Raw genomic sequence first — 27,354 nt, 5'->3', positions numbered from 1 at the left:
GGGAGAAGCAATGTCGAAGGACCAAAGGGTTCGGCAGGCCTTGATCAGCGTACGGATGTACCCTCAGTGGTTGCGGACGTATCTGTCAGAGATCGTCCCATCCACAAACAGACGAATGAGCCCTATCATTCCTCGTCTGTGGAAGAAGTTTCGAGGAAGAAACGTTGGACCAAGGTCTCACGACCTCTCAAGCGTAAGGTCCCTTCCGAGCGAGTCCAACGGCCCAGGTGTAGCCACTGGGTCAGTTCGGACTCGCCGCAGTCTTCCGAAGACTGCACACCTCCCAAGAGAGGTAGAGTGGTTCCGCAGCAGGCAACTACTCCGTCTGTTGCCGCACCAACCACGGTAGATCCTAAGTGGTCCATGCTGCAGACTATGCAGTCTCAGCTTGCTTCCTTTATGCAGGAGTATCGTGCTGAGAAGGTTGACACTGCACCAGTTAACCTACAACCTGCCACGGTTGTGCGCTCAGCAGATACTGCGGCTGCCTGCTCCCACACTCCACCTGTGAGAGCTCCACCACCGATGCGCAGTCCACCCTGCCAGCCGCATGTTCATGCTGCACCCTCCGTTGACATGCGTGAGCTACCGCATCAGCAGTGGGAAGGTGCTGTCGAGCTGCCGTGTTTTGACACAATGCGGCATGCTCCGCAACCCATGCGGCATGCTCCGCATCCCACGGCAGTCCCTCCCACGCACCAGCACTCTGCTTTTGTTGTTGCCAGCTCGCAGACTGACCAGCAGCGGCATGATGTTGGATCCGCAGCAGCTACGCATGCACCCGTGCTGCCGGATTCAGCCGTTCAGCTTTCTGCTCCACCTTTGCCACTTCCTCCTCAGCTTTCGGATGATGGAGTATCCGATGACGAAGCTGCGCATTTGGACGATCCGCACTCCGACTTAGAAGAACCCAAGTCTACGCCTCCCTCCTTAGACTTTCGGAAAGTCCTTGCCTTGTTCAGGGACTTGTATCCGGAACAGTTTGTGTCTGCAACCCCTCGCTCTCCTCCCTCCGAGTTTGCTCTGGGCATGCAGTCAGCAGCTCCTGCCTTCACCAAACTTGTACTCGCACGCTCATCCAAGAGAGCTTTGAGGGTTATGGGAGAGTGGTTGCAGTCCAAGAAGCAACTGGGAAAGACTGCTTTCATCTTTCCGCCTACCAAGCTTGCTTCCAAATCTAGCGTCTGGTATGCCACGGGAGAGGAACCCGGCTTGGGAGTTCCTGCCTCTGCCCAGGGCGACTTCTCAAGTCTGGTTGACTCTCCCCGCAGGCTGGCTATGAGACGATCTAAGATTTGCTGGTCCTTTTCTGACTTGGATCATCTGTTGAAGGGAGTCTTTCGTGCTTTTGAGATCTTCAACTTCCTCGATTGGTGTTTGGGAGCGTTAAGCAGAAAGACTTCCCCTTCGGATAAGGACTCTGCCATGCTTATCATGTCTAGCATGGACAAAGCCATTCGGGATGGGTCTGGTGAGCTTGCGGCTTCGTACGTGTCGGGAGTGCTTAAGAAGAGAGAACATCTTTGCTCCTTCTTGTCGGCTGGGATCACTCCTTGCCAGAAGTCGGAGTTGTTGTATGCTCCGCTCTCCAAGTGTCTCTTTCCGGAAGAGCTGATCAAGGGGATGGCTGCCTCGTTGATCCAGAAGGATACCCATGACCTGGTGGCGTCCTCCGCACGTAAGGCTAAAGCTTTACCTTCCGTGCCTAGACCTAGGATGGACACACCAGCGTCTAGGTTCATCCCGCCCTTTCGTGGCAGAACCTCCAGCAAAGGAGATACCCGTGCCGACAGTCACCGTGGCAAATCGAAGAAGGGTTCCAAGTCCTCAAAAGGCAGAATCTGACTGCCTACCTCTCCAGACAGCAGTGGGAGCCAGGCTCAAGAACTTCTGGCAAGCTTGGGAGAGCAGAGGTGCAGACGCTCAGTCTGTGAAGTTGCTGAGGGAGGGGTACAGAATTCCGTTCTGCCGCAGTCCCCCTCTAGCAACGTCTCCCATCAACCTCTCTCCCAACTACAAGGAGAAGGACAAGAGGCTAGCGTTGCAACAAGAGGTGTCGCTCTTGCTACAAAAGGGAGCGGTAGTCATAGTCCGGGACCATCAATCCCCGGGCTTCTACAACCGTCTCTTCCTGGTAGCGAAGAAGACAGGAGGTTGGAGACCGGTGCTGGACGTCAGTGCTCTCAATGCTTTTGTCACCAAGCAGACGTTCACAATGGAGACGACGAAGTCGGTCCTAGCAGCGGTCAGAAAGGAAGACTGGATGGTCTCGTTAGACCTGAAAGACGCGTACTTTCATGTCCCCGTCCATCCAGACTCCCAACCTTTCCTAAGGTTCGTCTTTGGAAAGGTCGTGTACCAGTTCCAAGCCCTGTGCTTTGGCCTAAGCACGGCACCTCTTGTGTTTACCAAACTGATGAGGAATATTGCCAAATTCCTTCACTTGGCAGACATCAGAGCCTCCCTCTATTTGGACGACTGGCTTTTAAGAGCTCCGTCAAGTCGTCGCTGTCTGGAGAATCTCAGATGGACTATGGATCTGACCAAGGAATTGGGTCTCCTGGTCAATATGGAGAAGTCCCAACTCGTCCCATCCCAAACCATTGTCTATCTAGGTATGGAGATTCAGAGTCGAGCTTTTCGGGCTTTTCCGTCGGCCCCAAGGATCAGTCAAGCCCTAGAATGCATCCAGAGCATGCTGAGAAGGAACCGATGTTCAGTCAGGCAGTGGATGAGTCTAACAGGGACACTTTCATCGCTGGCCCAGTTCATCGAGTTAGGGAGACTCCACCTCCGCCCCCTTCAGTATCATCTAGCTGCTCACTGGAGAAAGGAAATGATGCTAGAGGCGGTCTCAGTGCCTATTTCCGAAGAGATGAGGTCTACACTGACGTGGTGGAAGAACAGCATTCTTCTCAAGGAAGGTCTACCATTGGCTGTTCAGACCCCCGACCACCGTCTCTTCTCGGACGCATCGGACACGGGCTGGGGTGCGACACTGGACGGACAGGAATGCTCGGGCACGTGGAATCAGGAGCAAAGAACACTTCACATCAACTGCAAGGAGCTTTTGGCAGTTCATCTGGCCTTGATAAACTTCAAGTCCCTCCATCTAAGCAAGGTGGTGGAGGTGAACTCCGACAACACCACAGCCTTGGCGTACATCTCCAAGCAAGGAGGGACTCATTCGAGGAAGTTGTTCGAGATCGCAAGGGACCTCCTCATTTGGTCAAAAGATCGAAAGATCTCGCTGGTAACGAGGTTCATTCAGGGCGACATGAATTTCATGGCAGATCGCCTCAGCCGGAAGGGTCAGGTCATCCCCACAGAGTGGACCCTTCACAAGAATGTTTGCAGCAGACTATGGGCCCTGTGGGGTCAGCCCACCATAGATCTATTCGCTACCTCGATGACCAAGAGGCTCCCGATGTATTGTTCTCCGATTCCAGACCCAGCAGCAGTTCACGTGGATGCCTTTCTTCTGGATTGGTCCCATCTAGACCTGTATGCGTTCCCTCCGTTCAAGATTGTCAACAGGGTACTACAGAAGTTCGCCTCTCACGAAGGGACACGGTTGACGTTGGTTGCTCCCCTCTGGCCCGCGAGAGAATGGTTCACCGAGGTACTGCAATGGCTAGTGGACGTTCCCAGGACTCTTCCTCTAAGAGTGGACCTTCTGCGTCAGCCGCACGTAAAGAAGGTACACCCAAGCCTCCACGCTCTTCGTCTGACTGCCTTCAGACTATCGAAAGACTCTCAAGAGCTAGAGGCTTTTCGAAGGAGGCAGCCAGAGCGATTGCCAGAGCAAGGAGGACATCCACTCTCAAAGTCTATCAGTCAAAATGGGAAGTATTCCAAAGCTGGTGCAAGGCGAATGCAGTTTCCTCAACCAGTACCTCTGTAACGCAGATAGCTGACTTCCTTTTACATCTAAGGAATGTAAGATCCCTATCAGCTCCTACGATCAAAGGTTACAGAAGCATGTTGGCAGCGGTCTTCCGCCACAGAGGCTTAGATCTTTCCACCAACAAAGATCTACAGGACCTCCTTAGGTCTTTTGAGACCTCAAAGGAGCGTCGGTTGACCACACCAGGCTGGAACCTAGACGTGGTTTTAAGGTTCCTGATGTCAGCAAGGTTCGAACCGCTTCAATCAGCCTCTTTTAAGGATCTCACATTAAAGACTCTTTTCCTCGTTTGCTTAGCAACAGCTAAAAGAGTCAGTGAGATTCACGCCTTCAGCAGGAACATAGGTTTTACATCTGAAACGGCTAAATGTTCCTTGCAGCTTGGTTTTTTAGCTAAAAACGAGCTTCCTTCTCGTCCTTGGCCCAAGTCGTTCGAGATCCCAAGCCTGTCCAACTTGGTGGGGAACGAACTAGAGAGAGTACTTTGCCCAGTAAGAGCTCTTAAGTACTATTTAAGACGTACAAAGCCATTACGAGGACAATCAGAAGCTTTATGGTGTTCTATCAAGAAACCTGCTTTACCGATGTCTAAGAACGCAGTTTCTTATTACATCAGGCTTTTGATTAGAGAGGCCCATTCTCATCTGAAGGAAGAAGACCTTGCTTTGCTGAAGGTAAGGACACATGAAGTTAGGGCTGTCGCTACTTCAGTGGCCTTCAAACAGAACCGTTCTCTGCAGAGTGTTATGGATGCAACCTATTGGAGAAGCAAGTCAGTGTTCGCATCATTTTACCTCAAAGATGTCCAGTCTCTTTACGAGAACTGCTACACCCTGGGACCATTCGTAGCAGCGAGTGCAGTAGTAGGTGAGGGCTCAACCACTACATTCCCATAATCCCATAACCTTTTTTAATCTTTCTCTTGAAATGCTTTTTATTGTTGTTTTTGGGTTGTACGGAAGGCTAAGAAGCCTTCCGCATCCTGGTTGATTTGGTGGGTGGTCAAATTCTTTCTTGAGAAGCGCCTAGATTAGAGGTTGTGATGAGGTCCTTTAGTATGGGTTGCAGCCCTTCATACTTCAGCACCTAGGAGTCGCTCAGCATCCTAAGAGGATCGCTAGGCTCAGTAAGGAAGACGTACTTAAAAAGGCAGAGTAATGGTTCAAGTCGACTTCCTTACCAGGTACTTATTTATTTTATGTTTGTTATTTTGAATAACTGCTAAAATGAAATACGGGATACTTAGCTTCTAATGTTAACATGTATGCTGGTCTCCACCCACCCCCCTGGGTGTGAATCAGCTACATGATCATCGGGTAAGATTAATATTGAAAAATGTTATTTTCCTTAGTAAAATAAATTTTTGAATATACTTACCCGATGATCATGAATTTAAGGACCCTCCCTTCCTCCCCATAGAGAACCAGTGGACCGAGGAGAAAATTGAGTTCTTGTTGACAAGAAGTACCTTAGTACCTACTCGACAGATGGCGCTGTTGTGTACACCCCACCCCCACCTGTATAGCGATCGCTGGCGTATCCCGACCTTAGATTTCTGTCGGGCAACAGAGTTGACAGCTACATGATCATCGGGTAAGTATATTCAAAAATTTATTTTACTAAGGAAAATAACATATTGTTAAAACAAACTTAGGTCTGAATCCATTTAAATGATGTTTTTTTCCATCATCACAAGAATAAAGTTCTCAACATCATTAGTGAAATTTTATGTATATAAAAATTCCAAACAATTGATTTAATGTTGAAGAATTGATAATTTGTACACCAAGTGCATTTTATTAGAAAAATTATTACTTGACAATGCATAGAATTAATCTTACACTGTATCAAATTGATCTTACACTATCAAATCACCAACAGTATAAAGTTGATCTTACACTGTATCAAATCACTAACAGTATAATTTCTCAATGATAAAGTATTAACTTAATTCTTAATTAATAAAAGTTATAAAACCATAAATGCTACTACAGTATTCATATTTATTGTACTCTTTATATACAACCTTCTCAGTATATTAAAATTTAGTCAATAGCTTTGTATTTATGTTATTTAAGGAAGTACATGTCATGCAGTGTTGTAAATGTTTTTTAAACTAGGATATTAATAATTTATATATTTTTTAATCTCAATGATAGTAATGTAGTAAGTATTGAGGAAGAAACATTTCAACTCTCCACATTCATTAAAAGTATTATCTTTATCATAATTAAATTAAGCTTTTATAATAAATAAACAACTATCAAGTCATAAAAAATGGGCTGAACAGCAGTTTGAAAACTTGCGTCAAAAGTAAAATTCCTCAGATAAACAAAATCAAGTAAAAAACATACATTGAAAGAATTTTATCAAACTCCAATTTATACACGTACCATATTTGCTTGCAACATTTTACATGACTGTATATTCCTTCAAGTGCAATCTTATAATTTTGCCTATGTTGCTCTGTAATTCTGATTCACCATAGCTTACATGTTGAGAAACCACAATTACATGGACAACAAATTAATAAATAATGCCCCAAAGCCATTAAAAACTTCCTTAGTCAAGATTTTATTGAAAGACCTTTAACTGTTTAAGGCCACTTAAAGTTATTGAAATTAGTAACAATAAATAATTAAGATTCCAGGTAATCATGTCTGATAACTAAATATAAGATTAAATATTTAATGCTATTAATGGTTTCCACTTTGACAAATTAGCATTCTGAAGTCAATGTTAACCTTAAAAACTAAATTAATTGTTGTGTAACTAAACTTTTAACTTCTAAAACTCTCAGCAATTGACAATCTACCTCTAAAACTTGGACAGTCACATTAAGTGTATTCATCAAACAAATGTGCCAGGGTAAACAGAACACCTCGCTATAATAACAGCAAAAATCATAACTATCTGTGCTTCATCATCTCTAATGACTACCTAAACCATTTTCAATACTAATAAGGAACTTGAAGTAATTTTTATGTTATATCTATCAATTTCTTTGAATATTAAATTATTTTTTATTACAACATTTCATCTATGTATATAGCCTACTCATATTTCAGATTTGATAAATATTTTTAAAATATTAAAATCTTTCACTTCACATACTTTAAATATACAATTTATAATGCCAAACTGTGTTTCAAATTAGTTTCAACTACATAATCAATTACTACCTATTATTAACCAGAGACAGCATAAACATTTTGAAGATATTATTGCTGAAGCTGCTGTATAGGTACAGTTTGAATAAGTGATACATATTTAGATAATTTTAATTGAAATAAAAGCTGGCACTTATACTGTAATGCCAAAACTATTCCATTCAATAACAGGCAAAGTTCCCGATTAAGTATCAGAAGATATGTCTAAGCTTCAATCTTGAGTAGTGTTATTCACTATTATGAAAAGTACTGCTGAACAAAATCTTCAATCTATCAACACAAGCATACAACTTTTGTAGAGTATGCCATTCTATACAGAATTTTGTGCAAAGACCTAACTCACCTCTACAGATAAAGGCCGACCAAAATCAAGATTCTAACAGTGACCAGCAGTTTTAATGAAATTATTTATAGATAAATTTTCTTTTCCTTATCTTCATGTAGGTAATTACTCCAACTCCTGAAGAGCATCTTCTGGTTGAAGACCTCCAGGTTGAAGCCATATGTATCCAAGGGCAGACATTGAGCAGTAAGCATGGTAATATCTTCCAGGGCTGCGACACCAGTACCATCGAGGACATTTGCAACGAAATTCTGTCTGGAATTCTGTCTTGCAAATTTCACCTGTCCAACAAGTTCTCTGAAAGAAACCAATTAAAAAATTATAATAATTTCTGTTAAACTCCCAATATTCATATTGCCTTTTCTCAAACCTGTGCAAATGTCAACATCTACCCTAAAATGAAAATTTCCATTTTCTTTCTAAAAAGCCTTCCCCCCTCTAGTTGAGTAGCTAGTCAATCTGAAGGTACATAGATATCTATGTGTAGATATGTCAGTTCTTTTATCATTTTTACCAGTGTCATATTTATTTTTCCTTATTACTCGTTTTGTGATTTCAGGACATTTTATTTTCTTATAGAATTGCTATGAATGCCAGTGAGAGGGGATCTAGAGAGTTTGTGAAAGTGTGGCTGTCACAAGACTGAGTTTTGTTCTATTGTTTTGAGGAATTTTGTCTGCAAATAGTTCCTCTCGAAAGTTATGTACAACCAATAGCCGACTGCTTAATTTTTCAAATTGAAATGTAAATTAACTTTTACTTCAGGGGGAAATCCAGAAGATTAAGCTAGTTACCTTAATACAGTTTTACCTTTTGCTTTGTCTGTGTATCTTAGACGGCTTCAGGCTAAGCTATGCATCTAGCCCAACCTGCCCTGTTCTAAGCCTAGGCGTTTTGCCTAGCGAATCTATTGTGCCATTCAGTAGTGTTCTGATGGTGCACAGTGCTAGTGAAGTCGATTGGCTCTTCACATGCCTCCTACTCTCGAGTTACTTCAGGTTCTTTTATTGCTTAACCCTTGATTTTCCATAATACAGTGTGCTCTACACGACCACTGCACTCTTAAGATAGAAGACCAGACTGGCAGCTGGATTCTCATATTCATCCATCTGCTAAAGCAAGCACTAGTGAGTAGCCTTTGTATACTTATTTATTCCTTTATGCAACAAATCATTCATTCTTTACTTATATTTAGTAAAGTAACAGAGAAGGCTGGAATACTGCAGTTAAACTTTCTAACAAACTGTAAACAATCAGCAGGGTAGTTACCCTCTCGACTGCTGGAAGGCTACCAGCACTATCCCAGCTCACTCTAATCTAAATTTAATTACAGCCATCACAGAGAGAACTTGTTCCTCTGGCTGTGAATTTAGCAGTTATGCTTTGCATTTTCTTGTTCCAACACCTAATACTATGGATATATTACTTGTGAAAGCTAGAACTAGCCATAAACTTTTTAGCAAGGTACAAAAGCCCGCCACTAGATTGGGTAGACCAGCCATCCCACGTACCCTCTAGAGGGTGAACAAGTAAGGGCGATGACACCCCCCCCCCCCCCTGGACAATCATTAGGTGTGGACATTGTTACTTCCCTTAGTGAAGCAACAGCTCTTGCCTTCCTGGGGCTTTTGGGTCTCCCTGGCTAAGCAATGGCTTTTGAAGTGCTACAGTTGGGGCACAGCTGCCTCCCCAAGGGTTGACCACAGTCTTCCCCTCAAAGACTCTGAGGTGGGTGACCAGTTACCCTCCAGAGCTTCTTGTGCCCTTAGCTGCTGTGTCCTTTGCATCTGCTCTTCCATTTGTTCATGTAGCTCTGGTGTATGAACATAGCAGTTGCAGATTGGTGCTCCTTTTAGTCCCTACCAATCGGATGATACTTTCGAGGTGAAACTAAAAGCTAACCATGATCAAACTTCTAAGCTTGCTGATTATACTCAGCGCGTTGAGGTCCTGCAGCATAATCATCTAGCTTCTCCACTCGGTTTCGAGCACCTTTCTCGTTTAAAAGCGAGGCCCTCTTAACTCATGTAGTTCCCCCCTCGGGGGTTTAGGAACGAGTGCTCGATTCGTCGGTGCCTTGTTCCAGCTCTTTGGAGGTTTTGCTCTTCGGGCACATCAAAGCCCTTTGAGTTTTAAGAAGCCAGGCACTTCATGACCTCGGCATCAGACTTCCTCCCCTTATGAGGAAGAGCCTTCTTTTTCTACTGTGCATCAGCGCACAGGAAGACCTTTGTAGCCTTGCTTGCCATCATCCGAGCTCGAGCCTCATCTTGTAGAAGCACGCAAGGCTACTCGCCAACCTCCTGAGGCAGCACTGAGTGTTCGTGTTGCTTTTCATGCAGCTTCTGCGTGTGAACGCACAGACCCAAGTCACGCGAGTGTCTCTTGTGCAACCAGACACTGTATTAGCAAAGTGCATTGCGAGCTCCTCTCACTGATGTACGGTTGTTCTCTAACACCACCGTAGTGAGGTTCTGGTATGAGTTACTTTGGTTGCACGTGCTCTCTCGCCTTTACGACCGCCAGATCTCACCGTAATGAGGCTTATGAGACACAACCTTTCAGGGTTATTGCCGCAGATGGGGATGCCTGCCAACCACTTGTGGGTGCCGCCTCTCACCATTGCGCCTCCAGTGTACGAGTCGTGAGACATAACCCTGCGAGGTTAATGCCGCAGATCTCCACTCCGTAATGAAAAGAGCTCTTCGGAGCACCTTCACTGTGATGACTGTTGACTGCTTGCAATCACCGCCTCTGACCATCATGCCCCCAGGCCATGAGACTCGAGACATAATCCTTCAGGGTTATTGCCTTGGACCTCTCCTTCCTATGGGATTAAGTGCTCTTCAGATCTCTTGCATGGTGTTGGCCTCTTGTGGTCTCCGCCTCATCCTGTCATGCCCTGCTCGTGAGACATAACCATTAGAGGTTATTGCCTCATGCCTCTACTCAGCTTCTGCTTGTGTTTATGAGCGATGGCAGATGAGTGTTTGCTTACAGGTGCGCTTTTCCGCCCACCTCTACTGTTGAGGAAGGTCTGCTTACTGTACCAGCTGCATGGGCTCCTCGTGGGCGCTCACATGATTACAAACATTTTCACAATGCTTAAGCTTGTGTACAATCACTTCCTCTGAGTCAGGAAAGTTGCAATTTGATACACCCGCATGTGGGCGAGTAAGCTACTACTGCAGACGAAGGCTGTTCAATTCACTAATTGCATGCGCTACCCTCGGTGTAGCAGTAGGGGCTACTTAACTTACCGTCATACAGAACCTATCGACATTCCTTTATTCGAGAAGGACACTCTTGGGTTCGCCCAATTCCTGCTGGGAACCAGAGAAATTGGAACCTTGTTCTAATGCATCATTAGCTCTTTCTCAGCTGATGGTTATAAGCCTATCCTATGGAGAAAGTCAGGTTCTTCAAGAACCCCCATCTTCCTGTAAACCCCAGACATAAGAGGTCTGTCCTGAAGTGGGCTCCTCCTTCATCCCCATCAGATCCTCCCTGATATCTGAAACATAGGTAGACTCTGAAACTTCACATAGTGAGTGTGTTTCAGTTTCCTATCAGGAACAAAGAGATCCAAGATGCATTTGTCTCTTTTCCAAGGGGCCCTGGCACCAGGAAGGTGGTGGTCACATTTATCATAATTTTTCGATGTTCGCTGATTGAGTTCCGGTGCAACGAACCATTCGGGCCACTCTCAACTCTTCAGCTTGCCCCGAGGTACCCGTCACGGAATTCTTACCATGCAATACCTCTATTGAGGTAATTTTTGTGTGTTTATTGGTCCATAGCCAGATTTATACACGTAACTACCTGCCGGACAAATACTGTATGTTTGAAGATACGTATCAGACTTGTCTTTCAAAAGTAGTTACTTTTGACCGATTGTTTGCCTGAAAACAATCAGCTTTGGAGATTTGCTGTAATGGCATTATCCACTAGAGATAGGTGGTTACTCAAGTGTCCACCAGTCTGTTGGCAGACATACTGTATATGACCAACTCCCATCCTAGCGATGGCAGTTGGATGACTAGGTTTCATCCTCCCTTTACAGAGACAGTTGCTTGTAGCCGATCACATGATTTGACAGTGCTCAACTTTAAATGTTTGTTAAAGCAACCTCTCGGGCACTCGGATGGGTATTGGCCTTTCGCTTAAGAGTCCAATGATCCTTGTTCCAGTACTGGCTGCCCCAGTGAGTCATGTAGCCCAAAAACTGCTGAGTTTCGGGAGTACACTGCCGTTTGTTCCAGTTTCCAATGGTGTCGGAAGGGAAGACTATAGTTTTCAGCTAAAAAGGTTGCTTGTACAACCTATATCTCAATTCCCTGCTTCAGGGAGTGAAGCCAACAGCACCACCTGCAATAAGGGCTAGAAGAACTTGGGATCAAGATCTCTCACTAGGAAAGGCACCCAAATCACCCGTCTTGATGGGGGGGGGGGATGCAGTGGAAGAAGGAGATAAATGAGACCCTAGGATCCGATCCTCAGACTGTCCCAATCCTCCATGCGGGGTGACACATCCCACTTCTTTTTATTTCTCTGCTTACGTTGACTTGACATTTATTGATTTTGACCAGGTTATCTGCCAAGAATGTACCTGGAGTCATCCTTTGACAAATGATTTGCCAGTACGGAGTGCAAGGCTCAGGACTATGCTGAACCCCTTAAGTGTTCACAAGAATGTTCACTCTAGATGCCACCGGTGTCAATGACAATGCATCTGCCCTCCTTGTCCCTTAGATAAGTGGTTGATTCTAGCACTCGGTAGATATTTCTCCGATATAAGTCAAACTTTTGGGTTTTGTCTCGTTCAGGAGCTTGCATAAAACTTCTAGAATTCATCACCCTGACCTCCACAAGAATAGTTTTTATTCCTATGCGAATACAAACTTCCGAGTCATTCATGTTGGGTTACTACTAATCATGTTTATTTACCACCAGCCAATCAAAATTTTGGTTGATTGTGTCATGCTTCGTGTTAATTGCGTCATGCTTTGTGCTGGGTCAAAGCAGCGCGAGGAGCAAGCGGGGGGGTGTCACCGCATTTCCTCAACAATGCTGGTCTGGAAGTGAAGAGGTTGTTTTCTCACTTCCTCTCTACGACCGAGCCTTTCACATTCATCTCGTTTACCCTTTTTGTGTTTAGCTCTCTTGACTTTGTCTTTTCTTAATTCATGGTCATTTGAGTGCCTATTCATTAACTGTTATTAGTGAGTGTTTATGTCAAGAATATTAGTACTGTATTTAGGTTCTTTGCCCAGGATGGAGTAGCGACTATTGTGGCATCCTTAAGAGCCTGGCGGACACTCTCTCTCTGTCCCTCTTGCCTTGACAAGAGATGTTCAAGAGAATCTCCATGTAAATACAAGGGAGTGACCGCTCTCCCAATTGGAGATTTTTTTTTCTCATTGCAGGAAACTTAACGAGATTTCCACGTTCTCTAGGTCCCCACCCCAAACGGGAGTTTGAGAAAAATATAATTCTATGCAGCGAGAACCTATCTTCAGTTTTTTTCATCAGAACAGTAGGTCTGGCCTATTCTTAACATATTCTCCTCCATCCTCATACGCCTGACAACACTGAGATCACAAAACAATTCTACTTCACCAAAGGGGTTACTGCACTGTAATTTTTCAGTGGCCACTTTCCTCTTGTTAATGGTAGAAGAGAGACTTTAGCTATGGTCAGCAGCTCTTCTAGGAGAAGGAAACTCCAAAATCAAACCCTTGTTCTCTAGTCTTGGGTAGTGCCATAGCCTCTGTAGCATGGTCTTCCACTGTCTTGGGTTAGAGTTCTCTTGTTTGGGGGTACACTTTGGCATAACTCTTGCTTGAGGGTACACTCTGGCATATTGTTCTGTCTTGTTTCTCTTCCTCTTGTTTTGTTAAAGTTTTTATAGTTTGTATAGGAGATATTTATTGTAATTTACTCTTCTTAAAATATTTTATTTTTCCTCGTTTCCCTTCCTCACTCGGCTATTTTCCCTGTTGGAGCCCCCGGGCTTATAGCATCCTGCTTTTCCAAAATGGGTTGTACCTTAGCCAGTAATAATAATAATAATAATAATAACAGTGAAAGCATTCCCTCGCTACCCCAGGGAGCTTAGAGTTGAGCCTGTCATTTCCCCTGTACCGAGGCAACCTTATTGGAAGATCCTGATAACCAGTCTCCAACTCATATTAATGAGAAGAACCTTCAGATTAACAAATTCAAATGTGCTGCTGTATCTAAACAGGATGACGTCACTGTGTACGCTGCCTTCTCTCAGCACGTGCTGACTTGCAGGGTGTGAAGAATATTCTTTCCGCACAAGACAAGCTTACAAAGCATCCCAGGGTATTCCCCGCAAGGACGGATCATATTCTAGTTTTATGCGTGAGAACTTTTCTCCGCAACATATTAAGGATGAGATATCCTTCCTAAAAAGTCCAGGTGGTAGCCTAAAATATGGCCCCATGGATATGATTGGCGAGCATAGGGAATTCCCCTTCACGTATCTTGAAAGGTGAAGATAGGAAAAAAAAATTTTTCACCCTACGCCTACGATGGAACTCTAGTCTGCCTTAAGAGTCGACTTGCCTATGAGGCGTAGACGAAACATACAATGGAGAAGAAGCAAAGGCTTTTCAGTCGGTAAGTCATTTGCTTGTCATGTACAGAATCTGGGAAATGTACATCATTTGGCTGAACATATTGAATGGGAAAGAATTTTCCCCAGGCCTACCTCCACCTCCCTCTCTCGCTTTAATGTGCTTACAGCTGGAGAAAGAAAGGATGTTTGAGATGAATTAGGCACTCCTTATGACCTCAATGGCTGGATTAATGCTAAACCAATGGGTGCCCACCGCTGTGAGTGAGAGCATCTACCCAACAGAAGTCAACCCTCTCGGATCCTCTATACCTTAACTTTAAGGGCTGCTTTTCTGGTCTTGTACAGCAGAGGAACCTTACTCTCTACAGGACCTTCGCAGTCATTTTATGATGTTCGTTCTAAAGAATTCACCATTTCACACCGTATATAATGCTCGGTTGCTGTCAAATCCACAATAGTGAACCCCTTGGAGAACAAGTCTCTAGTGTTTCAAATATCTATGTCAGTTTCAGAGACGCCTCAAGCTACAAGAATTAGGAACCTTATCCTTCACCTTGGAAATATGAGTCTTCCCTAGAGAAACCTGTCACTGAGGAAAACCAGAAAACAAGATTCAGTTGCAAGCACAGAATCCCGTACTGATTTACAGCCTAAAACTCTCGAAACAAACTAAAGAGACGCTAAACATATTTATCATGCAGGTTTTAGCCTTGGAGAATTCTGTTACAGCCAACTGGTTCCCAGGGTTAACACCTCCAGTCATGTCTGAGCAGAGAAATTTGCCCCCCCTCCCCCCCTTGTGGCCTTTCAGAGCCCATTACCTTTCCCTGAGAACTTGGCAAACTTAGTGCCGACCTCCCAACCAGGACTAATCGGCAATCTCTTAACATCTTTTCAGGCACAGAAATGATAAACTTGTATTAAGCATCTATGTTCGTGATCCATATCCGTTCATGGCCCGACCTTTGATCTAAGGCAATATCCCACTATGCGACTACGGAAAATTTTAAAAGATTATAATGCCCTACGAATATTTGAAGATTTGTCACAAAGTGTCAAAAGCCCTAGAATTCCTTTTACTTCAGACTGTTCCTCTATAAGGTAACTGTGTATCAGGGGTCCTGTGGATTACAATTACATGTAATGGCGGTGAAGGTGGCTTGCCTTTTTCTGCACCACGGAAAAGTTTCTTTTGAATGCAAGGAATATATTTATACCCCTGACATTATGAGCTCTGGGTCATCTGCCTTGATAGGCAGGGAGAGGATTGAGGGTGCGGTCGACGACCTGCCAAATCCACAAGAAGACCATATTCTTTGTAATTCTCCTCTTGACCTTGCCCATACTGACGAGCAGATGCTGGATTTAAGGGTGAGCTCCTCTCGTGTGCTTGAGATTGAGCCTCAACACACTTACAATACATAGTAACAGTTGATCGGGATTGTCAGTTACTTCCCAAATACTGTACTCAAAATCTGGAAGGGCTTGAACCCAAGGTCCAACGAGTTTTAGCAATAAACTCGGGGACAAAGCTGAATGTAACCTGCCTGCATTCCCTTAAATGGGCGATGTCATATGAGACCCTGCAAACTCACTGACCCTCTTTGCAGAGGTCAGTCGAGAGACGTCGTGAACAGGTCTATTAGCGGCAAACTCCACAAAGTCAGGACTTTGTTGGCTATTCGGGGATGTGAAGACCATTTGGAACCAAGATTTTGAGATGGTTGCAGAAAAGACTTTTTTTTATGTTTACCTTTTTTACCTAGATATAATAGGCTTTGAGATGGTTGCAGAGAATTACACCTAGATATAACAGGTTTTGAGGTGGTTGCAGAAAGAATTTCTCGAAGTTTACCACGACCCCCAGGTTGAGACAAAATTTAAAGTATGTCTCAGTTAATGAGACCCATGCTGTTGGCATGAGCCCAGGTTGAAACTGGAGTAAACACACTCAAGCACACTTGCGGGGCAGTTGACAGGCCAAAGCACAGCACACCTTTGGGAGAGGGAAGGCGATGCTATGTCGGAGAACTAATCTCTGTCCTCCGCAAGAGCTGTTGAATTTTTATTTCAACAAGACTGCAGTTTTAGAGTAGAAGTTCCTAATTGGTTTGGGAATTCAGTTTTTCAGGGTATTGTGGTAACTGTGGTGGATATAGTGCAAATAAGAATTTTCTATTAATTAATTTGTTTAAATTTAGTTTGTGCTGTTAATTATCTCAAGGAGAAAGTTCAAGGTGTTAGTATAATAAGTACAATATTTAGTTTGATAGTGGGAAAATATTTGGGACCCAATCTGAAAACTTACTACAATTACAAGTTTACTTTAGTTTACGAATGGTTACTGTTGAACTATAAGTCTTGGGTAATTGATAAAGTTTATTAACATAGGCCATTACTTTCCAATCCCTTTCCTTCACAGACCCACCATCACAGTGGGGGATTCGGAAATATAAATAATCAAGGATTTTCATAGAAATTAATATAATTTTGATAATAAAACTTATTTCTTCTAAACTCAGTGATGTTCATAGCATGGCCCCCCTCCCTGCTGACTGGGGGATAACTATCTGGTTTCAACTTTGAAACTGAAATACATAAAGGAACTATGATGTACCCACGCCTAGATAGTTACCATCAACCTCCTGATTAATTCAATCCTTAACTAGATGGGAAAGCATTTTACAGGGAAAGAAAACAAACAGGCGGCCTAAACCCAGCAACAGGACAGTTATAGACATTGACATCCAAACAGTATTGAGATACAAGCAATATAAACTTTGAGTGAAGAAATAATACATACATACATATACCAAGGCACTTCCCCCAATTTTTGGGGGTAGCCAACATCAAACAAATGAAACAAAAAAGGGGACGTCTCCTCTCTACGTTCCTCCCAGCCTGACAAGGACTCAACCGAGTTCGGCTGGTACTGCTAGGGTGGCACAGTCCACCCTCCCACATTATCCACCACAGATGAAGCTTCATATTTCTGAATCCCCTACTGCTGCTACCTCCGTGGTCATCCAAGGCACCGGAGGAAGCAGCAGGGCCTACCGGAACTGCGTCACAATCGCTCGCCATTCATTCCTATTTCTACCACGCTTACTTTTCTTTACCACAAGAAACTGAACATGAAAATACATCATATCAGAGATTATGATGAAAAAAAATACAAGGACATAAAACAAGATTCTTTTACAAGCTTGTAGCAAACTGCCAACAGTGTACAGTACAGTTATTGTAATATGACAAATTCGTAGATAATTTGTATTTTTCCCAACTACTGTATACAAACCTTAGCTATTTAATAGGGGTATTACTTTCGGCGTAGCTGAAATGACGCGCCATTAAAATTTAACGAGGGTTTACTATCCACACCGCTAGTTAGCAGGGGGTAGGGGAGGGTAGCTTGCTATCCCCCCCTCACACACCTGTGCTTGAACTCACTTTGCTTGGAGGTAGGACTTCAAGGGGGATAGGGCTGGCGGGCAAGTTTGGTTAAATAGCTAAAGTTTGTATAGTTAGGAAAAATACAAATTATCTACGAATTTGACATTTGTTCCGTAACTGGAATACAAACCACGCTATTTAATAGGGGTGACTCACCCATTAGGAAGGGTGGATGTCCCAGCCAGTTCTGGCTTTTTGGCTTTGCCTGGGGGCTCGTTATTTGAGTGTATAAGCACCCAAGAAATAAAGAGCCCCTGCACCTCGCTAGAACTGCGGCCTACACAAGCTGTGTGTGAAGGTATGAAGAAGTGTGACTCGTCCTAGGAAGTTGTTCTGAAGTTCTTTAGCAGGAAACTTGTAGACTAGGACTTAACAATACCATCTCGTCAGGGTATGGGGACGTAACAGTATTAACTTAATACTAGGAACACAAGGGAGCATGGTTTACCTGCAGTGGTTTGAGGTCAGCTATGCAGAGAACCCAGGATGCTGCCTTCCCCAAGAGAGGGGATGATGAAGAAAAGAATAAGGGCCAGTCAAACCTTTTCATTCATGCAGACTAAAACCGTATAACAATGCCCTCAACCTTCTGCTACTTGTCCAATAAGGAGCTTGAGGTTTTAAACCAGCTGTTGTGCAGCCAGCGCAGATCCGATAGAGAACGTATCGAGCCTCTTGTGGGTCACGTCTTGTAGGTAGTGGGCTGTGAACATTGTTTGACGCTTCCACACCCCCGCTTGCAGAACCTGCTTCACAGAGAAATTTCTTTTGAAGGCCAGGGACGTAGCTATGCCCCTGACATCATGTGCTCTAGGGCGACGTGACGGAGGAGGATCTGGATTCAAGGCCAGATCAATGACCCTAAGAATCTATGCAGAGATGGTGTTCTTGGTGACCCTCCTCTTAGTCCTTCCTGTGCTGACGAATAGAGCTGGCACATGAGGACGGACTGCAGCTGTTCTTTTGAGGTAGAGCCTCAAACTCCTTACTGGGCACAGTAATAGATGGTCTGGGTCATCTGTTACAGAGCGGAGACTAGAAATCCGGAAGGAGTCGAATCGAGGATCCGCTACTCCAGGATTCTGAGTCTTAGCAATAAACTCAGAGACGAAGCTGAACGTTACCTACCCATATCCGCTTGAATGGGCGATGTCATACGAGAGACCATGAAGTTCGCTGACTCGCTTGGCCGAAGCCAAAGCTAGCAGGAACACCGTCTTCCAGGTTAGGTGGCGATCTGATGCCTGGCGTAATGGTTCATAGGGAAGTCTCTTAAAGAGACCTGAGAACTCGAAACACTTCCGACTGAGGGCAGGTAAATTCATAACTACGAATGAGTAGAGAAAGTTCTAGCGATGAAGAAATGTCCATTCCTTTCAGCCTGAAGGCTAGACTTAAGGCTGAGCGATAGCCTTTCACTGCCGAGACTGAAAGACGCATTTCTTCACGCAAATATACGAGGAACTCCGCTATTGTTGGAATAGTGGCATCGAGTGGAGAGATACCCCTTCCACGACACCAATCACAGAAGACTTTCCACTTTGCCTGGTAGACTGCTGCAGATGACTTTCGCAGGTATCCAGACATCCTGACAGCAACCTGCTGCGAAAATCCTCGCTCAAAGAGATGCTGGATAGTCTCCAGGCGTGAAGTCGTAGTGAAGCTACGGCTTTGTGGAAGATGTTGGCATGTGGTTGCTTGAGAAGATTGTGTTGTGGAGAGAGCTCTCTTGGTAGCTCCGTTAGGAGTTGCAGAAGGTCCGGGAACCATTCCGCATGATGCCATAGCAGAGCTATGAGGGTCATTGAAAGATTGACCGATGTTCTGGTCTTGTTGAGCACCCTCCTCATCAGACAGAACGGGGGAAAGGAGTAAACGTCGATGTTGTCCCACCGTTGCTGGAAAGCATCTTGCCAGAGAGCCTTGGGGTCTGGGACTGGGGAGCAGTACAGCGGGAGCCTGAAGTTCAGGGCCGTTGCGAACAGAGCCACAGTCGGAAAACCCCACAAAGTCAGGAATTTGTTGGTTACTAGATGATCCAAAGACCACTCGGTACTCACTGAGACGCTCTGCTCAGATTGTCGGCGAGCACATTCCTTTTGCCTGGAATAAAGCGTGCCGATAGTGGTATCGAGTGGATTTCGGCCCATCTCAGTATCTCTACTGCTAGATGGTATCGCTACTGTGAAAAAGTACCTCCTTGTTTGTTGATGTAAGCCACTACTGTGGTGTTGTCGCTCATCACTACCACAGAGTGACCCACCAGGTATTGTTGGAACTGTTGAAGGGCCAGAAAGACTGCCTTCATCTCTAGGAGATTTATATGGAGATACTTTTCTGACTCTGACCACAGGCCTGAGGTCGTGTGGTGCAGCACGTGGGGCCCCCACCCTTTCTTTGAAGCGTCCGAAAACAGTATCAAATCCGGGGGGGAAGACGAGAAGATCCACTCCCTTTCGTAGGCTCTCGTCTGCCACCCACCACTGGAGGTCTATCAGTTCCGCCGATCCCATAGGGATCAGGACGTCCGGGGAATCGTGACCTTGATTCCACCGGGACTTGAGTCGCCACTGGAGGGATCTCATCCTGAGGCGACTGTTGGGAACTAGACAAGCCAACGATGAAAGGTGACCAAGGAGACGTAACCACGATTGGGCTGGAAGTTCCTCTCGTCTGAGAAAAGGACTTGCGACCTTTCTGTCTTGCTATCCTGTCGTCTGATGGGAAGGCTTTGTGGAGATTGGTGTCTATAACCATGCCTAGATATACCAGTCTTTGAGTGGGAATCAGTGAGGACTTCTCAAGACTTCTCAGGATTTACCAAGATCCCCAGATCCTGGCAAAGTCTCAGAAGTTTGTCCCGGTGTTGAAGAAGGGATTAAACAGAATCTGCTAGAATTAACCAGTCATCCAGATAACGGAGGAGACAGATGCCAATCCTGTGTGCCCATGAAGATATTAGGGTGAACACACTGGTGAAAACCTGTGGTGCTGTGGAGAGACCGAAGCACAGCACCTTGAATTGGTACTTTTTGTTGTCGAGGCTGAATCTTACGTAAGTGGTACCTCTACATACGAATTTAATCCGTTCCAGAACCAACTTCGGATGTAGAAAATGTTCGGATGTAGAAAATGTTCGGATGTAGAAACGAATTTTCCCATAAGAATACATTGAAATAGGATTAATCCGTGGTTGAGCCCAAAAACCTATGATAACTTCTTAATAACGCACACTAAATTAGATAATAGACATGTAAATAAGAAGAATTAGCAAAAAATTATTAATTAGAAACGGGTTTTTAGTGTCACTTTACCTTAGAAACTCCAGCGCAGGTGTTGTTGGTCTTGCTACGCAGAGAGGAGACAGACGGGCGGCGAGGAGGTAGAGAGGTTTACTACGATAAACGTACAGTACCGTAACTTATTCTAACTTACACTAAGTGAACTTTAACATAACTTAGCTTAATTTTTTTTTTTATATATATATATACAGTATATTTTATATTTTTTTTTACATTTTCTTTTTTTCTTTTTGATGATTAATTTTAATCACTTTCACTCTCTACACTTAAAATTGACTGAATTTCTTTCGCTTCACTCTTTGCCGTTTTCTTTGTTTCACTTTCTTCAGCTTCACTCTTTGCCGTTTTCTTCGAATCACTTACATCCTCTTCATCACGAGTTCGCTTCGTAGTTTTTTAAAAGAACTTATCGATAGATAGTTGCTTGGTACGGCTTTTCAGAATGTTTCGAAAGTGAGTTACGCAAACATCATCGAACTGCGAAACTACACGACAAACCTGCAATTTTTTTGGGTGGTATTTGTCGATGAAGTCGACCACGTCTTGATATTTTCCTAACACCTCTTTTATATGTGCCGAACCTAACACATGTTCTACCTCCTCGCTCCCTTCCTCGTCATCACTCATGTGCTCAGACATACCATGGAGTTCCTTGAGCTCATCTGTGGTAAGTTCGTCGTGATGTTCGGCGACGAGTTCCGTAACGTCATCTGCGCCGACCTCCAGACCCATGGACTTGCCAAGGGAGACGATTTCCTCTACGGCTTCCGCTGCACCCACCACGGGATCAGGTTCGGGGTCAAAACCTTCGAAATCTTGGGAAGAAACTGCATCATGCCACAGCTTCTTCCAGGCAGAATTGAGGGTCCGTTGAGTTAATCCCACCCAAGCCTGATCTATGATCTTCAAACAGTGCACGATGTTGAAGTGGCTCCTCCAAAATTCACGCAAAGTTAAGTTGGTGCTTTGCGTGACATTAAAGCACTGCTTAAATAAGTGCTTGGTGTACAGCTTCTTAAAATTAGAGATGACTTGCTGGTCCATGGGCTGGAGGATAGAGGTGGTATTCGGTGGAAGATACAGCACCTTTATGAACTTAAATTCATCGAAGATATCATCTTCAAGTCTGGGGGGGTGAGCGGGTGCATTGTCAAGGCATAGCAGGCACTTTAAAGGCAATTTCTGTTCATGAAGATACTTCTTCACAGAAGGGCCGAAAACTTTGTTAACCCATTGCACATAGAACTGCCTAGTGACCCAGGCCTTCGAGTTGGATCGCCAGAAAACATGAAGCTGGTCCTTATCGACGTTGTGTGCCTTAAAGGCCCTAGGGTTCTAGGAATGGTAAACCAGTAAGGGCTTGACTTTTAAAGTCCCCGCTAGCGTTGGCACATAGGGCAAGAGTCAACCGATCCTTCATTGGCTTATGCCCAGGCAATTTCTTCTCTTCGGTGGTGATGTAGGTTCGACTGGGCATCTTCTTCCAAAACAGCCCGGTTTCATCACAATTAAACACTTGCTGCTCTACGTTGCCTTCTTCAAGCACGATCCTTTCGAAGTTCTTGACAAAGTCAGCTGCAGCCTTTGTGTCCGCACTAGCAGCCTCTCCGTGGGGAACAACTGAATGAATTCCGGACCGTTTCTTAAATTTCTCAAACCAGCCACGAGATGCCTTGAAATCATCTGAGGAAGGCTCGGTTGAACTCTCCCCAGCATCACCCCAGAGCTCTCCTCCTTCAAGTCCGTAAAGATGGCGTGCGCCTTCTCGCAGATGACGGTCTCGGTGATGGTGTCGCCAACGATCTTTCTGTCCTTGATCCACACTAGCAGAAGTCGTTCCATCTCTTCTATGATAGGGCTACGGCGTTTGAAATTATGGTGATCCCCTTAGAAGGTTTCACTGCTTTAATAGCTTCCTTCTGTTTAAGGATTGTCGAGATCGTCGACATATTACAGCCATACTGTTTAGCAAGTTCACTCATGCGGACACCACGCTCATGTTTTTCAATAATTTCCTGCTTTACGTCTAAAGAAAGCATTTCCTTCTTCCTTTTCTCACCACTACCACTACCACTTGCAAAACTAAGCCTTTTAGGACCCATACTTTACGTAAATTACCGTTATAGGATGCATGTAAAAAATCACGATTAAAACACAGTTAATAGCAGAACGCACAGGGCACAAACCGCAAGAAGCCGACGAGAACAGAAGACTGACCCGAGCCGCGCTAATTGAGGGTCCCTCCGAGGTCGAAGTGCTGCCTTCTATCGGCGGAATCAAAAATTTGCTCGAATTTTACTTCGGATGTTGGAAAATTCGGATGTAGATACGTTCGTGTGTAGAGGTTCCACTGTACTTCCTTGAAGATGGATGGACTGGGATCTGGAAGTACGTGTCCTTCAGATCCAGTGTACACATGAAGTCTTGCGGTCTCACTGCTAGTCTGACCGTGTCTGCCGTCTCCATGCTGAACGTAGTTTGTTTGACAAACTTGTTTAGAGCTGAGAGGTCGATGACTGGTCTCCAGCCTCCAGACGCCTTCTTTACAAGAAAGAGTCGACTGAAGAAGCCTGGAGACTCGTTGAAGACCTCTTGGAGAGCGCCCTTCTTCAACAGGGTCTGGACTTCTGCCCGAAGGGCCTGCACCCTTGCCGATCCCATAGCAAAGGAGCTCAATGACACTGGATTCGTCGTCAGGGGAGGTAGAGATGTTGTGAATGGGGCGCGATATCCCTGACTGATTACGGAAATTGTCCAGGAATCGGCCCCGAGTTGCTGCCACCTGTCTGCGCAACTTTGTAGGCATCCCCCCACTGGTGGACATGCAGGGTGACTGCCAATCCTAGCGTTTGCGGCCTCGGCTGTTCCCTCTAGGATTCTTACCTCCCCTGGAGGACTTTTTGCCTTTCCTATCCTTGACAGGAAAGGGCTTAGACACCACTGTCTTCACTGCTGTCATTGGTTTTGCAGTCTTGGTTGGACGGGACTGCTGGGGTGCTGGAGGCTTATAGGGCTTGAATGGGACTTCCTCCACCTCTCAGCGGCCTGTTCCACATCCTTAGGCTTGAACAGGATGGATCCTTCTAAGAAAGAATGTCTGAGCCTATTGATCTCGGTGCTAGGGACTTTCGGATGGAATCTCTCGGCCACCGAATCCCGACGTTTCAGGATGGTGTTTGCCCACAAGTTCGAGACTTGGTGGGCCAGAAACTCGATCGTCGAGTGCCTGAGAGTAGGAACATCTCCATAGCTTTCCTGGTACGTTCTTTGGAGAAATCCTCAGAGTGTATCAGGATACCTAAGGTCCCTAACCAGATGTCCAGCCACGAAGTGGCTTGCATAGCACACTTCGTAGCCTTCTCCTGGTTAAGGATCTCGGTTGCCGAGAACGAGACCTGCCGGTGGAGTCTCTCTCAAGAGGGACTCCCCTGGTAAGCTCTTCCAATGACTGGTGGAAAGGAAGAGCTAAACAAGGCTCCTCCAAGATCTCAAAGTACCTCCTCTGCTGTACGCGAGGAGGTGGAAGGAGCTTGTTGGCGGCACTGGAACGGTTGGAGGAGGACATCTCAGAGAGCTGTACAGCGATCTTGTCTCTGGTACTCTTAACCCCTTGAGACCAGGGCAGAGCTGCACTGGTCTTAGCGGGTTTCTGAGTACCGAATACACGGTCCAAGACCATGTCCTTGCCCTCTCGAGAAGGGATCTCTGGGTCAGAAAACCCATTGAGAGCCCGAACTTGCCAAAATGACAAATTTGTAGATAATTTGTATTTTTCCTATCTATACAAACCTTAGCAATTTAATAGGGGTATTACTTTCGGCGTAGCAGAAATGACGAGCATTAAAATTTAACGAGGGTTTACTACCCACACCGTTAGTTAGCGGGGGTAGGGGAGGGTAGCTTGCTAACCCCCCCCCCCCCCCCCCCTCACACACACCAGTGCTTGAGCTCACTTTGCTTGGAAGTAGGACTTCAAGGGGGATAGGGCTGGTGGACAAGTTTGATTAAATAGCTAAGGTTTGTGTAGTTATGAAAAATACAAATTATCTACGAATTTGTCATTTGTTCCGTAACTGAGATACAAACCACGCTATTTAATAGGGGTGACTCACAAACCACGCTATTTAATAGGGGTGACTCACCCATTAGGAATGGTGGACGTCCCAGCCAGTACTGGCTTTTTGGCTTTGCCCGGGGGCTCATTATTTGAGTGTGTTAGCACCAAAGAAATAAGGAGTCCCTGCACCTCGCTAGAACCTTGCTATGCAAGGACTGCGGCCTAGGCAAGCTGTGTGTGAAGGCATAACGAAGTATGACTCGTCCTTGGAAGTTGATCTAAAGTTCTTTAGATGGAAACTTGTAGACTAGGACTCTCCCAATACCACCTCGTCAGGGTATGGGGACCTGACAGTATTAACTTAATACACTACTAGGAACACAAGGGAGCATGGTTTACCTGCAGTGGTTTGAGGTCAGCTATGCAGAGAACCCAGGATGCTGCTTTCCCCAAGAGAGGGGATGATGAAGAAAAGAATAAGGGCCAGTCAAACCTTTTCATTCATGCAGACTAAAACCGGGTAACAATGCCCTCAACCTTCTGCTACTTGTCCAATAAAGAGCTTGGGGTATAAAACCAGCTGTTGTGCAGCCACCACAGGGCCGATAGAGAACGTATCGAGCGTCCTGTGGGTCACGTCTTGCAGGTAGTGGGCTGTGAAGGTTGTTGACGCTTCCACACCCTAGCTTGAAGGCCCTGCGTCACTGAAAAATTCTTTTTGAATGCCAGGGACGTAGCTACGCCCCTGACATCATGTGCTCTAGGGTGACGTGACAGAGGAGGATCTGGATTCAGGGACAGATGTATCACCCTGCGAATCCATGCCGAGATGGTGTTCTTGGTGACCCTCCTCTTAGTCTTCCCTGTGCGAACGAATAAGGCTGGCACATGTGGACGAACTGCAGCTGTTCTTTTAAGATATAGCCTCAAACTCCTTACTGGGTATAGTAAGAGATGGTCTGAGTCATCTGTTACAGAACGGAGACTAGAAATCCAGAAGGAGTCGAATCGAGGATCCGCTACTCCAGGATTCTGAGTCTTAGCAATGAACTCGGGGATGAATCTAAACATTACTTCCCCCCATCCCCTTGAATGGGCGATGACATACGAGAGGCCATGAAGTTCGCTAACACGCTTGGCCGAAGCCAAAGCTAGTAGGAACACCGTCTTCCACGTTAGGTGGCGATCTGAAGCCTGACGTAATGGTTCATAAGGAGGTCTCTTAAGAGACCTGAGAACTCGAACCACGTTCCATGGAGGTGGTCTCACTTCGGACTGAGGGCAAGTAAGTTCATAACTTCGTATGAGTAGGGAAAGTTCCAGCGAAGAGGAAATGTCCATTCCTTTCAGCCTGAAGGCTAGACTTAAGACTGAGCGATAGCCTTTCACAGCCGAGACTGAAAGGCGCATTTCTTCACGCAAATACACGAGGAACTCCGCTATTGTTGGAATAGTGGCATCGAGTGGAGATACACCCCTTCCACGACACCAACCACAGAAGACTTTCCACTTTGCCTGGTAGACAGCTGCGGATGACTTTCGCAGATGTCCAGACATCCTGACTGCAACTTGTTGCGAAAATCCTCTCTCAGCAAGGAGATGCTGGATAGTCTCCAGGCGTGAAGTCATAGCGAAGCTACGGCTTTGTGGAAGATGTTGGCATGTGGTTGTCTGAGTAGATTGTGCCGTGGAGGGAGCCCTCTCGGTAGCTCCGTTAGGAGTTGCAGAAGGTCCGGAAACCATTCCGCATGATGCCATAGCAGAGCTATGAGGGTCATCGAAAGATTGACCGATGATCTGGTCTTGTTGAGCATCCTCCTTATCAGACAGAACGGGGGAAAGGCGTAAACGTCGATGTTGTCCACCCGTTGTTGGAAGGCATCTTGCCAGAGAGCCTTGGGGTCTGGGACTGGGGAGCAGTACAGCGGAAGCCTGAAGTTCAGAGCCGTTGCGAACAGATCCACAGTCGGAGAACCCCACAAAGTCAGGACTTTGTTGGGTACTAGATGATCCAAAGACCACTCGGTACTCACTATCTGAGACGCTCTGCTCAGATTGACGGCGAGCACATTCCTCTTGCCTGAAATGAAACGTGCCGATAGTGGTATCGAGTGGATTTCGGCCCATCTCAGCATCTCTACTGCAAGATGGGATAGTTGCTTTGAAAAGGTACCTCCTTGTTTGTTGATGTAAGCCACTACTGTGGTGTTGTCGCTCATCACCACCACAGAGTGACCCACCAGGTACTGTTAGAACTGTTGAAGGGCCAGAAAGATGGCCTTCATCTCTAGAAGATTTATATGGAGGCACTTTTCTGATTCTGACCACAGGCCTGAGGTCGTGTGGTGCAGTACGTGGGCCCCCCAGCCTTTCTTTGAGGCGTCCGAAAACAGCATCAAATCCGGGGGGAGGACGAGAAGATCCACTCCTCTTCGTAGGTTCTCGTCTGTCACCCACCAATGGAGGTCCGTCCGTTCCGCAGGTCCCATAGAGATCATGATGTCCGGGGAATCGTAAC

The 27,354-nt window shown here is 45.5% G+C and overlaps 1 protein-coding gene across 1 annotated transcript in view; it reads right to left on the bottom strand.

Moving 5' to 3' along the window:
* Positions 1-5,890: 5,890 nt before the first annotated feature.
* The window catches only part of LOC137645277 (uncharacterized), a 72,713-nt gene continuing 51,249 nt past the window's right edge, over positions 5,891-27,354 (bottom strand). The window contains exon 3 of the mRNA XM_068378095.1: positions 5,891-7,717. Coding sequence (XP_068234196.1) covers positions 7,526-7,717 — 192 coding nt within the window. The 3' untranslated portion in view covers positions 5,891-7,525. The remainder of the gene's footprint in view (positions 7,718-27,354) is intronic.

Source organism: Palaemon carinicauda, chromosome 1 (assembly GCF_036898095.1).
Source record: "Palaemon carinicauda isolate YSFRI2023 chromosome 1, ASM3689809v2, whole genome shotgun sequence".
Classification (NCBI taxonomy): Eukaryota; Metazoa; Arthropoda; class Malacostraca; order Decapoda; family Palaemonidae; genus Palaemon; species Palaemon carinicauda.
This window is presented reverse-complemented; position numbering and strand designations above follow the sequence as displayed.